We start from the raw sequence: 16,121 nt of genomic DNA on the forward strand, positions 1-16,121 counted from the left end.
AATGGCATGGTCTGTATCAGTTGGCCCTTCTGTATTCCGTACCCATCCGCCCATTGTTCCATCTTGCTCAGGAATTCTAAAGGGTTTGTTGTTCCTTGGTACCGAATGCCCCAATTTCGTACCCGATCCACAATTTCTGTATCCATTCTCCGCTCCACTTTTCTTTCTTTGACCTCCTCCATTTTTGTCGTGACCGTTCTTCGGTGCTCGTTCCTTTGCTCTTCCTCCTTAGCAGCTATAACCCTTTCTGCCGCACTTGTTGTCGGCCGTTCGTCGGTGTGCTGCTTTTCTTCGCTTGTCACAAAGATCGCCGGTGCTGGGCTTCTTGTCGGACCCTTCTCTTTCTTATACTTTTCCGTGAGTTCTATGAGTCTTAGTCCTATTGCCTCTGTGTGATCCGTTCTTTTCGCGAAAGCCGCTAGTAACCGCCTTAAATCTTCGCTTCTTCCTGTGGCGTCTAGCCCGAACTCCTAGCTCACTCTTTGATGCAAGGTATACCCAGCTCGACATTACTCCCTCGGTATCGGATCTTTTACTCACAACAACATATTTATTATTATTATTTTATTTTTTGTGCGCGGAGAGTCACAAATTTAACAAAATTTCCTTAAATCAGCAAGGGAAATTCGCTTTTTTCAAAATGGAAATCCGCAAATGTTTTCAAATTCACTTCCGAGTGGAAACTGGATGAAGCCTAATACAAAAATATTTTACTTAGTGCCAAAAAGTTTGCTTTTCCGCTCAATATCTTCTACAAACAAATTTTAAATTTCCTGTCCAATAAGTATGGTTAAAATCGTTTTTGCGAACATGACTTTTTCGATTTTTGCAAAGGTAATTGTTCGAGGGGCGCTACTGTGCGACGCGCCTAACTAAAAATATATATACTTTAGGATGTCGATAATGATTATTTTACTGCATTGGAAAAATAATTTTTTATTACTTGTGTGTTGGCTCAAATATGCTTTACTTTATTACTATTGTGCTTTGTAACCTGTTTAACGAACACAACATTTTTTTCTTTTTAGGAAATGCGAAGACAATTAGGAACGATAACAGTTCACGGTTTGGTAAATTTATGCAAGTATGTTTCGATGATAATAATTGTATAAAAGGATGCATTATTCAAGATTACTTGCTTGAACAATCTCGGATAACATTTCAAAGTGAAGGAGAGCGAAACTATCATGTTATGTATCAATTGGTGGCTCAAGGTCAGAAAAATGTTGACGTGGCTCAATCACTATATTTAAAACCACCTGAATTTTATAAATATCTTAATACTTCGAAGACTGAAAAAATAGACGTGAATTTAGAATCAACGAAGTTTAATGCCCTTACAATGGCGTTTACTGTTTTGCAAATTCCCCAGTATGTAATAGATGGTGTTTTTAAAGTATTAAGCGCGATACTTTGGTTAGGTAATATTGAGTTTATGGATATTGACGGAGAGCGTTGCGATTTTTCGAAGCCTGACCTGGAAGCTATTTCGAATGTCTCTCAACTTCTTGGACTTAAAATTTGTGATCTACAAAAGGTCCTATCAATTCGCCAAATAAATGTTAGAGGAAATATTACTGAAATACCTTTAAAAATGCAAGAGGTAAGTATACATATTGATTTCTCTGTATTTAGCACACACTCACGTGTGTGTTTTTGTAATTTTGTCCCGAATTTTATCAAAATTTGAAGTCAATACCCTTATTTTTACTAAAAAAAAATACCTTGTTACATGACAAAATTCTAATAAAATGAAATAAAATATAAAAAGGCCAACGGAGTAACTGTAAAATTAATTGAATAAGTTATGTGCCACATTTCCAATCGATTGGTCGACTAGATTTGGAGTTATTATGCCTACGGATGATCGCTACGCGGTGTTTATTCTTGAAGTTTTGTATACCCTTGCAGGGTATTATAATTTCAGTCAGAAGTTTGCAACGCAGTGAAGGGGACGTTTCCGACCCTATAAAGTATATATATTCTTGATCAGCATCAACAGCCGAGTCGATCTAGCCATGTCCGTCTGTCCGTCCGTCTCTCCGTCCGTCCGTCCGTCCGTCTCTCCGTCCGTCCGTCCGTCCGTCTGTCTGTCTGTTTCTACGCAAACTAGTCCCTCAGTTTTAAAGCTATCTGAATGAAACTTTGCATATAGTCTTCTATATACTCTCACTGCTATATATGTCGGAACGGGCCGGATCGGACGACTATATCATATAGCTGCCATACAAATGTTCGATATATTTTTAGAAAAAATATTATAACTTTGCTGTTTTTCAACATTTTTGCACCATTTTTTAGATATGACCATTTTATATTATTTCAGAATTTTTTAAGAAATTTTATGAATATCGGACGACTATATCATATAGCTGCCATAGGAACGATCGAGAAATAAATAGGAAAAAAATTATAGCTTCGTTGTTTTTCAACATATTCTTATCTACTTTTAGAAATGAGCTTCTTTTATTATTCCAGAATTTTGGTATAAAATTCATAAAAATCGGACAACTATATCATTTGTCTAACTGTTAACATAATAAGTATAGGTAAAATGTAATAAAATAATATCTGCAAGGGTATTCAAACGTCGGCGTGCCGAAGTTAGCTTCCTTTCTTGTTTTAGACTATATTTGTTTAGACTATTTAAACATCGTTATGCCGAATAAAAATAATAATAATTAATATTATATAAATAATATATAATATAATATATAATAAATATTGAAAATATGCTCGACATTTCCAAGAAGTTGTATGATTTGTATGACCTGCTGCCATCCTCGCACAAAGTTGTATCCCATGGTAGAGATGTGATTAAATGTACGCTTGTTTAAATTGGAATCGGAAAAGAGATAAGAGAGAATCGCGAAGAAAAGATATAAATATTCTTATGAAGGAAAAAGAAATTGTCATTAAAAACAATTCAAATTTAATAACATATTTGTTATTGCGTTTGGCTCTTGCCATAACACTATGCTATGATTTTCAAGCTAACGTAACAACGAGCTCAGATGCATTTCATTATTTTAATTGGGATTTGACAAATTAATAATAAAATATATTTAATTTAATTTCGTAAGACTTAAAAAAGTTTCTTTCTATTTTAGGCTATTGAAAATCGGCATGCAATGGCAAAAGCATTGTACTCAAAAACCTTTGCTTGGCTGGTAACGAAAATTAATAACTGCACAAATCCTGGAAAAGATGGAGCCACATTCTTTGGAGTGCTAGATATATTCGGATTTGAAAATTTTACTCGGAACTCATTTGAGCAACTATGCATAAATTATACCAATGAAAAGTTGCATAAATTTTTTAATCACTACGTCTTTGACTTAGAGCAATCAATTGTAAGTACTAATTAATATTTAATATAAATTCGCTATCCAAAATTTAAGATATTATTTTATTATTTTATTAAAACTTACATACTTCTCTAGTTCGTCCTATATTAGAATATGAATCAGGCCTTGGGAATCCTTAACCGTCCATAGTCAAGTAAACGCATCGAATCGGTTTAAAAGAAATTTTTACATTTCTCTTTAGGCAGTTTAAACTGTGATGCAGACCGAAGGTTCCTGTCCTATTCTAGTAGACTACTCCTAATTAACCTACCCTCCTTATCTATGCACTATGCTAGGTATCACCTTTATATACAACGTGGTAACGTTGAAAAACTGACTTATTGGGTCAGCCTAATTTTACGTAATAGAAATACTAGTCCTGTATTTTATTAGCGTTGCGGCACTTTAGAACATTCTTTAAGGGGGTCTTCTCATTGGGCAACTTTTTTTTTCGATTTTTTTTTTTTGCATTTATTTATAGCTTGGGATGTTGTGTATATGTTCCCAAAAGGATTTTTAGAAATTCGAAATACTTTGGAAGATACAGCCTTTTTTGTGAAGGAAGGTCTTCGCAAAATGAGCTTTTTTCAAATTTCAAACGCGTTATTTCGAAACCATGTTTTTCGAACTGGCGGCCATGATATCTCCAGTTCAACTGAACCGTTTTTCATGAAACAAAGTGGAATCGACGCAGAATTGTCACCATTCTCGAGTGAACAGATTTTTTTTTTAATTTTTTTTTCTATTTTTTTTTTTTAAACTAAACTACAAAAAAAAGCGCGAAATCGAAATTTTTTTTGAATGGCCGCCATTTTGTTTAAAAAAATTTTTTAAAAAATCTGTTCCGTCACCCGAAAATGACATCTATTCTGATTATAACCCCGTTTTTATACCCTTGTAGGGTATTATAATTTCAGTCAGAAGTTTGCAACGCAGTGAAGGAGACGTTTCCGACCCTATAAAGTATATATATTCTTGATCAGCATCAACAGCCGAGTCGATCTAGCCATGTCCGTCTGTCCGTCTGTCCGTCCGTCCGTCTGTCCGTTTCTACGCAAACTAGTCCCTCAGTTTTAAAACTAACTGAATGAAACTTTCCATATAGTCTTCTATATATTCTCACTGCTATATATGTCAGAACGGGCCGGATCGGACGACTATATCATATAGCTCCCATACAAATGTTCGTTAAATTTTAAGAAAAAAAATTATAACTTGGCTGTTTTTCAATATTTTTGCATCATTATTGAGATATAGCCATTTTATATTATTCCAGAATTTTGGTAAAAATTTAATGAAAATCGAACGACTATATCTTATAGCTGCCATAGGAACGATCGGAAAATGAATAGGAAAAAAATTATAACTTCGTTGTTTTTCAACATATTCTTATCTTCTTTTAGATATAAGCTTTTTTTATTATTTCAGAATTTTGGTATACATTTTATGAAAATCGGACAACTATATCATATAGCTGCCATATAAACGATCGGTAAATGTAGAGAAAATGTAAAGCTGGGAATGTAAAACTGTAACTGTAAAACTGTAAACATAATAAGTATAGGTAAAATGTAATGAAACTCTGCTTTGTGAGTGTTTTCAGCATTTAAATTTATAATATAAACATCAAAACCAATCTGCAAGGGTATACAAACTTCGGTGTGTCGAAGTTAGCTTCCTTTCTTGTTTTTTTTTTCATTTCGGACGCTCTGGAGACCCTGAATCGTGGCCGCCAGGACGACACCTTTTTTTTTCCACCACCAAGTTTGAAGTCTCATTACTCTTTGAACAACCCTCGTATCGAGGCATTTTTTAATACAATAAATAAAAAAAGTTTTCAATTATTCTTTGCGTTTTCAAATAAGAATTTTTTTAAAAAGGGTCAAAAAAACGGGTTTTGAATGAGAAGACCCCCTTAAATTGCATGAATGAGCAAATTATAACAATTTGTTCGTAAGAACCTCAAACGTAGAGAGTCTCCCTAAACTTATCTGACAGCACGTCAGTAGTCATTTCCTTGAAGAAGTATGAGAACTGGGCCTGCAGATGGAATGTGGCCATCAACACAGAGGCACTTGTCCAGGGGTCTTTCTTCACCGTCAGCTCTTGCCACAACACGTGGAGATCACATATATGGGTCTGGTCCTGGACAAGAGGCTGACGTTTAGCTCTCACGGCAAGCAGACAAGGGCTTTGCTGCAAAACACCGCTAGACGTCTAAGCTGGTACGACCAAGCTGAGTCTCAAATGCAAGACTCGCCTCTACCAGTCCCTGATAGCTCCGATTTGGCGATATGAAGTGGCGATTTACGGCACAGCGGCAAGGACGCCCTTAAAGAGAATTCACCTGCGGAGTGGTATATTAGGAGCAAAGACATCCGTACAGTACTCCGAGTCCATGCGGTTGGAGATGATATAAATACACTCTCTGCCAGGCATCATAGCCGACTGTTAAGTCCAGAAGACTGACCACAAGAGGAACAAGACGACGACTACAGAGTGTCAACATGGGGGAGCTACCTACCCGACGACTTTTTAAATAAATAACATGTAAATTTTTTTCACACTCTACTCAATAGATGTACGAAGGGTACTCAGAATCAATGTACAACCCATACAGCGAATTCCAAAGACAGATTTACATTACACCTGAAAAGCTCAGCCGCAACGCCAACCACCGGACATCAAATAAGTCAACACATTAACTTGTGCACATTAGCACTGGTAACGCGGCTTGTGGCTCGCCTAAGAGTATACTGTCCCAACTTCCACATTAAATTCCAACAATGTGAATTATTCGCTTGAATCCCCAAATGGTTCTATGACGTCTCTTTCAACGTCTTCGCTCTCATTGGAATCCACCCCGGCACCTTTGCCATCATACATGGGGATCAATGTTAAAACTATTTAATTTGAATTTGTTCCTGTCGAACCTATTTTTATCATTCAATGCCTTCATTTTCATATTTTATTTGCCAACTTACAAATTTACACACATTTTATTATTTTCTTCGCATATTCATAACACGTTAAAAGGGCTTGCTATTTTTTCCAAATTATAATTTAAGAAGAATAGCTTTTTTATGAGATGAGGAATATATGAGAAATGTATAAGAAATATATGAGGAATAAATAAAGAATATATGAGGAACTAGTAAACCCGGCGAACGCCGTTACGCTACCTTCGGCAAATTACCGTTTAATTGAAGTGTTCTTTGGTAAACCACATTTTTTGTGATGTGTTGCGGTTAATGGAATTATCTAGGGACCAAAAAATGTTAAAATCACCAAGAACTACTAACTAAGTGGTCCCTATCCGAAAATCTTTTAGAGACCAACTGAATAGCGGAAAGATGGTTTCATTAAATAGGAAGTTCCGACAATGCACATTGGGATGAAATGCCTTTATTTTGGCCACAACCGTAATTTTAAAGCTAGAAAGTTGAAACTTGTAGAATTTGCTGCTTATATTATTTGTGAATTTCGGTTTTTTTTTTACACTGCCACTTTTCCTTGTCTGCCGCCCACATAATAGAACTGCAGTATATTCATATAAAATTCATATTAATGTTGTTCTATTCTTTTCTTCATTTTTTTTATCCACAATTGTTAGAAAATTTTTTTTATTTTAATATTTTTGCATATTATAACATATTAATAAACGAAAACTTAAAAACAAGAAGCTAACTTTGGCACGCCGAAGTTTGAATACCCTTGCAGATATTATTTCATTACATTTTACCTATACTGTGACGCCTCTATTCTACAGGCGCACAACATCTTGCTATAATTTAAGAATTAGCTAATAAGTATATAGATATTCTCCCCCTATTATATAATCATTAGGTTTAAGACGGCACTGGAGCCACGCAATCTCATTCATTAAACGTTTAAGTTGGCATTGAAGCCTTAACAGACGCAGACTTGAAGTATACTAAAAGTAAAAATAGTTAATTTAAAAATATTAAGCTAAGTTCGGCACCTTAGAAGTCGCCGAACCGGGAAAATGATCGACTAGTCGAACTAAATCAAATCGCGTCGAACTGGTTCGAACCACCAGTTCTCAATATATGACAGCTCGCGTCTTCCGGCATTCGCTCTCTTCCGTCGAAACTTCGCACCGAGGCAGACGTGCCCATCTCCGCGCCTCCGCGACCGAGTCAGGAAAACACAGTGCATCGAGTCCTGAGTAGCAACCGCGACGTACGTGACCGCGCAGAGCCATCGGCTACCAGAGCCCACACATTCGCGGAGATAAATTGTGCCAGCCAACGACCGCGATCGGCAGCCACACGCCCGCAGACAAAGGGGGCTAGATTCGTAAGTTACAGGAGTCAATTCTGTAAGGCAGTAGTAGGCTACACACTTAGATAACCCCATAACCAATAAACTAACAATTGAACCTACCCGTAGTAGTATTTCCTTGGTAGTATTGGTCACGGTTTCAGGTTCCCCGATCTCTGTCCCGCTGGCGGCCCCAAAACACTGCGTTTCGGCATTTCCACTCGCACGTGTTTTACGGCCATCCAGCCTCCCATCGATCCTCTCCCGCGTCCACAGCCGCAGCGTCACGCCAGCGCAGGTCCATTCCGTGCATAACGTACCGCCCCGACTGGAGGACACCTACTCCTCTGCCCCACGCCGTTAGGAATCCTCTCCCGTGCTCCCCGCCGCAGCGTCACGCCAGCACAGGCTCTTTCCGTGCCCAGCGTGCCGCCGCGACTGGAGACCACCTGCTCCTCTGCCCCGCGCCGCTAGGAATCCTCTCCCGTGCTCCCATCGCAGCGTCACGCCAGCACAGGCTCTTTCCGTGCACAGCGTGTCGCCGCGACTGGAGGACACCTGCTCCTCTGCCCTCGTTCAGTTAGGAATCCGTTCCCGTGCCCACAGCCGCAGCGTCACGCCAGCACAGGCTCATTCCGTGCACAGCGTGCCGCCGCGACTGGAGGACACCTGCTCCTCTGCCCTCGTTCAGTTAGGGATCCTTTCCCGTGCCCACAGCCGCAGCGTCACGCCAGCACAGGCTCATTCCGTGCACAGCGTGCCGCCGCGACTGGAGGATACCTACTCCTCCACCCACGCCCAGCTTAGGAATCCTCTGCCGCAACTGCAGTCGTAGCGTCACGCCAGCACTGGCTCTTCCGTGCACAGCGCGCCGCCGCGACTGGAGTACACATCCTCCTCCGTCCACGCACAGTTTAGGACCCTCGGTCATACCTGCAGCCGCCGCGCCACGCCAGCACAGGCTCCTTCCGTGCTCCACGTGCCGCCGCGACTGGAGGACACGTGCTCCTCTGCCTTCGCCCCACAAGGGACCCCCTTCTTGTGCCCGTAGCCGTCGCGCCACTAACGCTGGTTTCCCGCGTACTGTGTACCGCCACGACTACGAGTGCATCCGCGTCCGTATCCACTCCTAGAGTAGGGACACTCCGACACACGCTGCCGCCACGCCTGCAGTGGCCATTCCGCACACCACGGTGACTCGAGAATCTCTGCCTGACCGACCCGTAGCCAGCCTCCGTGCCCAGCCGGAGTTGACTAACACCTCTCTGACGCCCCTGGCCATTCCCTCGACCCACGTCGCCCGAATTCTGGGCGAGATCAACCAAATCCCGCCGGGAGTCCACCGGAGTTGCCACTCCGCGCACCGGCGAAAGCAGTCCAATCAAGCAGTAGGCGCAAGCAGTGTCTAAAGCAGTTCGCGACGAGCAGCTTTCTGTCAGGGACCGACCGATCAAGCAGATCGACGAGTCGGTAAAAGCAGCGCGGCGACCGGCCATTGACAAGCAGCGCGTGTGCCCCGCCTGCTCCTGGAGCATCTCGTGACCACCTCGTCTGGCAGTCACGTTGCCGACCCTCGGGGATCAGAACTAGGTGCGCGTAAATTCGCAACCCGGGTCCCGCACGCTGTTATAATAAATTCCTATAAATATTTCCGTCCCCTCTAAATAAATTTCTTGAAGAGGATCCCTGGTCACGACTGAGGTTTATCCCGGCCGGAGAGATTCGTTACAAGTGGCGCCCGAACAGGGACGGGATTGGGTTAAAAACCAGGAAAAATAACACCTATATAACAGCCGTGTGGCCCCGGGCCGAAGCCGGAAAATAACTTCCACCGGATTCCGCGAGTGAAAATCCACCGAAAAGTGCCCGTGACCGCGAAATTAAAACCGCCTCGCTCAGTAACCGCGACAAGCGACAACCGTGTCCACCAGTAGCCGCGTCCAGGAGCCCACGAGCTCATCCGCGTCTCCGCCAAGTCAACGCGAACGAGTGTTAGTGCCACCAGACTGTTAATTCACGCAAAGTGCCCCAGCGGCCAAGGCTTCCTGATATCACAGACACAGACACACGAGAAGACAGCCGAGCAACAGAAGCCATGGATTCGGACCAGAAACCTGCCGGTGAGTTCGTTCCACGTTTACTTAAAAACCCTGGGGTCTCCTCGCGGTGGATCTATTCCCGCCCGAAGGCCGAATTATTAGCATTCGCGGAAGAATTTGGGTTCTCTCCCGACGGGGTCGTCGATGACCTACGACGGAGCTTCGTCACCCTGATCAAGGAATCCGAGCAACCACAGGAAGTGTGGACTCGACTCGCCGACCTGGAGCGTCGATATACCACTCGGGGCCCGAGCCCTGTGCCTCAGGGAGAAGAGCGGCCGGGACCCAGTGGTCTCTCCGCAGGCAAAAATGCCAATTCTGGACGCCCACGTAGCGCCCCCGGTTCCACTACCCCAGTTCCTCTAACTAGCTTCGTTGTTAGCACTCCCAGCTTCACTGTTACCGCCCCAAGCCTCGCCGTCGCCGCCCCTCCAACTTTCACTACCGCTCGAGAAACCTACGCTGAGCCAAGCTACGACCGGCCTCGTCGCGACTTTGTGTGCGTCCCAGAGCGGATCCGCAAATGGGGTTTGCAATTTGATGGGTACTCCGACCCATTGGCCTTCATCGAAAAGGTCGAAAGTCGGGCCTTGTCTTATGGAATCAACCTAGGACTCCTCCCTCGAGCCATGGCGGAACTGCTGACGAGCAGGGCCGACAAGTGGTTTCAAACCAGCCGCCTCCAAGAGGCTGATTGGGCTACATTCCGACGGGAATTCCTCGAGTTTTTCCTCCCGCCCAGATACCTCCAGCGCTTGGACGACCGAATCCGGAGTCGCGAGCAGCTAGGAGAAGAAACTTTTAAAGATTACATGCTCGACCTTCGCGTTCTCATGCGCCACGCGGGCTATAACGAGACTCAGGAGCTCGACCGCCTGTACGAGAATATCGCACCCGACTATCAGATGTACATTCGGCGCAGCGAGTTCCAAACAATTGGGGAGCTGGCTCAACTGGCGACCGAATTCGAAGCCGTCAGGCGACGCAGCCTAGGGCGACCCCAAGCCATGTCAACGCCTCCGAGTAGCCCCTCCTTCCGTCCGCCTCCCCACAGTGGGGGTCAAACATTTTCTCCCGGGTGCACCAGATCAAACGACGTTCCGCGGACGCCAGGCCAGGTACGGCCGCCCGCGCCCGTGCGAGTAAACCGGGTAGCGGCACCAGATCGCCGCATCAACGTGCAGGATGCGTGCCGAAATTGCGGGGATTCCGGGCATTTCAGCCGCGAATGCCGGAACCCTCGGCTATACTTTTCCTGGGACTGCGGACGACGCGATGTTCGCACCGTCGAGTGCTGCCGCCGACCCCAGCCGGGAAACGGAGCGGGTCCCCACGACCGGCGGAGTCCGTTGGGGACCAATCCCGCAACGAACACCTTGTAAACGCGCCGCTAAGAATCGAGAGAGGGAGGATCGCCGCAGAAGTCGAGATCGGTGGCCATCGACGTCTGGCCGCCATCGACACTGGCGCATCGAAGAGCTTCATCAGCCAGGAAGTCGCCAACCTAGTTGGCCAACGACACCAGTTTCAGGAGATCCGCACCCAAATTAACTTGGCCGACACCTCGCGAGTCGATGTTCGACAACTCCTGCGCGCCGATATCACCCTCGCTCGGAAGACTATCCAGGTGCCCCTCTTCGTTATGCCGGCCATACTGGAACCCCTGATCCTGGGCATGGATTTCCTGGCCACGATCGGCACCACCATCCAGTGTGGGACGGCCAAACTCATCCTGTCGAGACGACAGCCGGAAGAGCGGGACATGAGGCCACCCAGAGACGCGAGACGCAGCATACATACAACGGACTCTCGAACCACCGAACCACCCAGCCCACGGGGCCCAGCCGGATCCGAGCTGAGCAAGGAAGCACCGCCTACTCGCCAGAAAGACCCCCGCCTGGGCATCGCCGACCATTTCACAGAGACACACAGGAGCCCCGACGCGGGCATACAAGGAAGACACACAGAGACACACAGGAGCCCCGACGCGGGCATACAAGGAAGACACGCAGAGACACACGGAAGCCCCGACGCGGGCACACAAGGAAGACACACAGGAGCCCCGACGCGGGCACACAAGGTAGACACACAGAGACACACGGGAGCCCTGACGCGGGCACACAAGGTAGACACGCAGAGACACACGAGAGCCCCAGCGCGGGCATACAAGGGAAATACACAGAGGCACACAGGAACCCAAGCACAGGAACCTCTGAGAGTAATCTCATGAACCTACATGAGATGGTAAATACCGAGGACAAGCACACAGAGACACACATCGACACACACCCCGAGACACCCGAGGAGAATCTTGAGGGCGCCCCCGAGGCCATCAACGAGGAACAAGACCCTCGTATCCAGGAGTTTTTATACGAGCAGCTGGCCCAGTTCGAGGGAATGACCGGAGTGGCCAATATCGCCGAGCATAGGATTACCATGCGAGACGATCGGCCCATCAAGCAGCGGTATTTCCCAAAGAACCCGGCTATGCAGAAGATCATCGACGAGCAGGTGGACGCCCTCCTTGATCAGCATTGCATCGAGCCATCGCGCAGTCCGCACAGCGCTCCCTTGGTCCTGGTCAGGAAAAAGACTGGACAATGGCGCATGTGCGTAGATTATCGTCAGCTAAATGCCAAGTCGATCCCCGACGCGTATCCACTGCCGCGTATCAACCATATCCTTGAGCGGCTCCGAAATGCAAAATATATTTCCACCCTGGATTTGCGCAATGGCTATTGGCAGATTCCAATGGAAGCAGGCAGTCGGGCGTGTACCGCCTTTACGGTCCCTGGCCGCGGCCTTTTCCAGTGGCGGGTCATGCCTTTTGGGCTCCATTCGGCTCCAGCCACCTTCCAGCGAGCGCTCGACAGCGTGATCGGGCCAGACATGGACCCATATGCCTTCGCTTATCTAGACGACATAATCGTCATCGGTGCCAGTCTCGAAGAGCACATGGAAAATTTGCGGAGAGTCTTCAAGCGGCTCAGGAAGGCGAACTTACGGATAAATCAAGACAAATGTTCCTTCTTCAAACGGAAGTTGGTTTATCTCGGCCACGTCATTAGCGACCAGGGCATTCACACGGACCCTGAAAAGGTAGCCGCCGTGCGGAACCTCAGCCCACCCACGAGTCTTCGAGAGTTACGCAGATGCCTAGGCATGGCCTCATGGTACAGGAGGTTCGTACCGAACTTCGCGTCTGTTGTTCAGCCCATGACGAACTTGCTGCGCAAAAACCAGCGGTGGAAGTGGGAGCAAGAACAACAGAAAGCCTTCGAGCTCCTCAAAAGTCTGCTAACGGATGCTCCGGTACTGGCATGTCCAGACTTTTCCGTCAAGATGACGCTCCAGACCGACGCGAGTAACTATGGACTCGGAGGTGTGCTGACACAAGAAATAGAGGGGCAAGAACGGGTCATCGCATACGTGAGTCGGAAGCTAGACGCTGCCGAACTCAATTATTCTCCTACGGAAAAGGAATGCCTAGCCATCGTCTGGGGAATTCGTAAGCTCCGATGCTATCTCGAGGGCTATCGCTTCGACGTGATCACAGACCACTTGGCCCTGAAATGGTTAGATCAAATTGAGAACCCGACTGGAAGGATCGCCAGGTGGGCCTTAGAACTTCAACAGTACCAATACGATGTCCACTATCGCCGCGGGAAATATAACGTGGTCGCCGATGCCCTATCCCGGCAACCACTGGAGCACCTCCAACGACTAATGCCAGACGAACGCTTGTGCAAATGGCTGAAACGAAAACTCACGGAAGTTCAGGACGACCCCCAGCGATTTCCCGATTATGTCATCGAAAACGGAGAGCTGTATCGACACCTCGGACACCGCCCAGACGACCAAGATTATATTCCTTGGAAGCTCTGCGTTGCGGCTGAGCAACGAGCACGGATCCTCCAAGAATGCCACGAGGCGCCCACGGCTGGCCACTTTGGCACCCGGAAGACGATTCTGCGGATCTCACAAAAATATTACTGGCCCGGAATGTTCCGCGACGTGAAACAATACGTCCGTCAATGCGTCCTCTGCCAGAAATATAAAGCAGAGCAAAAGGCACAAGCAGGAAGGATGTTGACGAGGCAGGTCGATGAACCCTTTGGCATCGTATGTGCAGATTTCGTGGGACCATTACCGCGCTCCAAGGCAGGTAACACAATGCTGCTGGTCTTCTTCGATAGTTTCACCAAGTGGGTGGAACTGGTCCCATTGCGAAAAGCCACCACCACCACGTTGATACAGGCGTTCCGCGAAAGAATCATCGGGAGGTTCGGAGCCCCAAAGAAACTGGTGTGCGACAATGGCACCCAATTCACCAGCAAGGCCTTCCGAGGATTCCTTAAGGAGATGGGCGTAGAACTTCAATACACGGCCCCCTATTGCCCACGCGAGAACCCCACGGAGCGAGCGAACCGCACAGTCAAGACCATGATCTCTCAGTACGTCGGCAGCGATCAGAGTACGTGGGATCAGCTAATACCTGAGCTGAGCCTCGCCATCAATACCAGCATTTCGGAGACCACAGGGTACAGCCCGGCTTTCCTACTACAGGCACGAGAGCCGCGGTTACCAGGCTCATGGTACGATCAAGTGACACCGGGAGCAGGCGTCGCTCCGGAGACCCCTGCCGACCGAGCTGGACGACTGAAGGAAATTTTCCAGATCGTCCAGACAAACATCCAGAAGGCCAGCCGCGACCAAGGACGACAGTATGACCTCAGGCGTCGGGCATGGAGGCCCACCATCGGCTCACTGGTCCTCGTGCGCCAGCATCACCTATCCAAGGCCGTGGATGGGTTCGCTGCCAAACTCGCGCCCAAGTTCGACGGGCCATATAAAGTGGTCGCCCTTCCGTCCCCAAACATAGCCCGAATCCGCTTGCCTGGGAAAAGAAAGGGCCGCCTTGCCAATATCGCCGACTTAAAAGAATTCCATTCTTCTCTTCCCGCAGGTGATGCAGACAGTGACGACGACGCCATGTCGGAGGACAACACCGGCGTTCAACCCGGGTCCGACAAGCCACGGCCACCTGACCACGATACCAGCGAGGGGTGAATTTAAGCAGCCCACTAAGTTTTCTAACCCTAAGACCATTGTTAGCAATTAGATTAACATTAGAACTTTTGCCTACTACTGCCCGTTAGGACATTAACATTTAAGTACTGGTTAGTTTAAGTTTGGATAGTTCTCTTTCTCCCATAGATTCACTCATTCACGTATCTACGCCCGTGCCACGAGCGAATCAGGATGGAGCCCATCACAATCGACTCCAGCGACGAGGAGAACACGGCTCCCAATGGAGCATACGACAGGCCAACGAACGGCCGCGACCCCCGGCTACGCCCTGGCGCATACTACGCCGGCAGACCCACGAGAGCCTGCCCAACCGGGATCCGACAGGCTCGAGGCCCTACCCGAGCCCCGTCGCCCCCGATGCAGCCAACCATGCCCAGAGCGCCACCGCGCCGAGCCACGCCGCACCCAACGTTCGAGTCGTCGGACGAGTCGCCTTCAGCCTCGCCAACACGGCGCGCCGCGCCACCAACGCCGCCACGACCCTCGGGCCGCTCCCGAGCCCCGTCGCCCCCGATGCGCCCAAGTATGTCCAGAGCGCCACCGCGCCGGGCCACGCCGCACCCAATGTCCGAGTCGTCGGACGAGTCTCCGTCAACCTCGCCACCACGGCGCGCCGCGCCACCAACGCCTCCACGACCCTCGGGCCGCTCAATCTCTCCGTTTTACACGGACAGAACGGGACGCAGGATCCCCTGCTCCCAAGCTCCGCCGTCGGGACCCTACCAAGGTTCCTACAACCCGGGCCCGCCAAATCCGGACGCGCCGGGCCACTCGCGTTGGTTCCACAACCCGCGCCCCGCTCCAGGACACCCTGACCCGACCGCTGCTGCTCCACCACCTGCAGGGCACTACAGTCCATGCAGCCCTCGCCAGCAGGACCCGGAGTCGGACGAGGACGACGACGAGGAGGGAGACTCCCGATCCTCCAGTCCAGCTGCCCCGACACGCGACGAGGACTATGTACTGGAGGATGCCACCGACAGCGACGCCACCCCTCTGTACCCCGGACACCACGGGGAGGAAGCCGGCGAACAGAGCAACGACGACGCTCAAACCATTAGTAGCGACAGCGAGCCAGACGATGGTGCCCCCTCGGCAGCCCACTATCAATGGGAAGGAGAGGAGCGGTACGGGTTCTGGCGGGGATCGTGGATTCAGTTAATCCACGCCCGCTACACCTCCATCCTCATTGAGGCACCCTTCCGGCCAACTCCTGACCCGATTGTCACCTTTCCCCCGTCACCGGAGAGGCTGTGTATAATGGCCCCGGACGAGGGCTGGGAGATGGACTTGGGAAACA

General features: G+C 48.1%; 1 protein-coding gene across 1 annotated transcript in view; it reads left to right on the plus strand.

The window, feature by feature from the left end:
- Myo81F (Myosin 81F) overlaps positions 1 to 16,121 on the plus strand; it is a 530,639-nt gene that overhangs the window by 168,815 nt on the left and 345,703 nt on the right. The window contains exons 6-7 of the mRNA XM_070285196.1: positions 1,029 to 1,603; positions 3,111 to 3,353. Of these exons, the coding sequence (XP_070141297.1) occupies positions 1,029 to 1,603; positions 3,111 to 3,353 (818 nt within the window). The remainder of the gene's footprint in view (positions 1 to 1,028; positions 1,604 to 3,110; positions 3,354 to 16,121) is intronic.

Source organism: Drosophila kikkawai, chromosome 3L (genome assembly GCF_030179895.1).
Source record: "Drosophila kikkawai strain 14028-0561.14 chromosome 3L, DkikHiC1v2, whole genome shotgun sequence".
NCBI classification, from domain to species: domain Eukaryota; kingdom Metazoa; phylum Arthropoda; class Insecta; order Diptera; family Drosophilidae; genus Drosophila; species Drosophila kikkawai.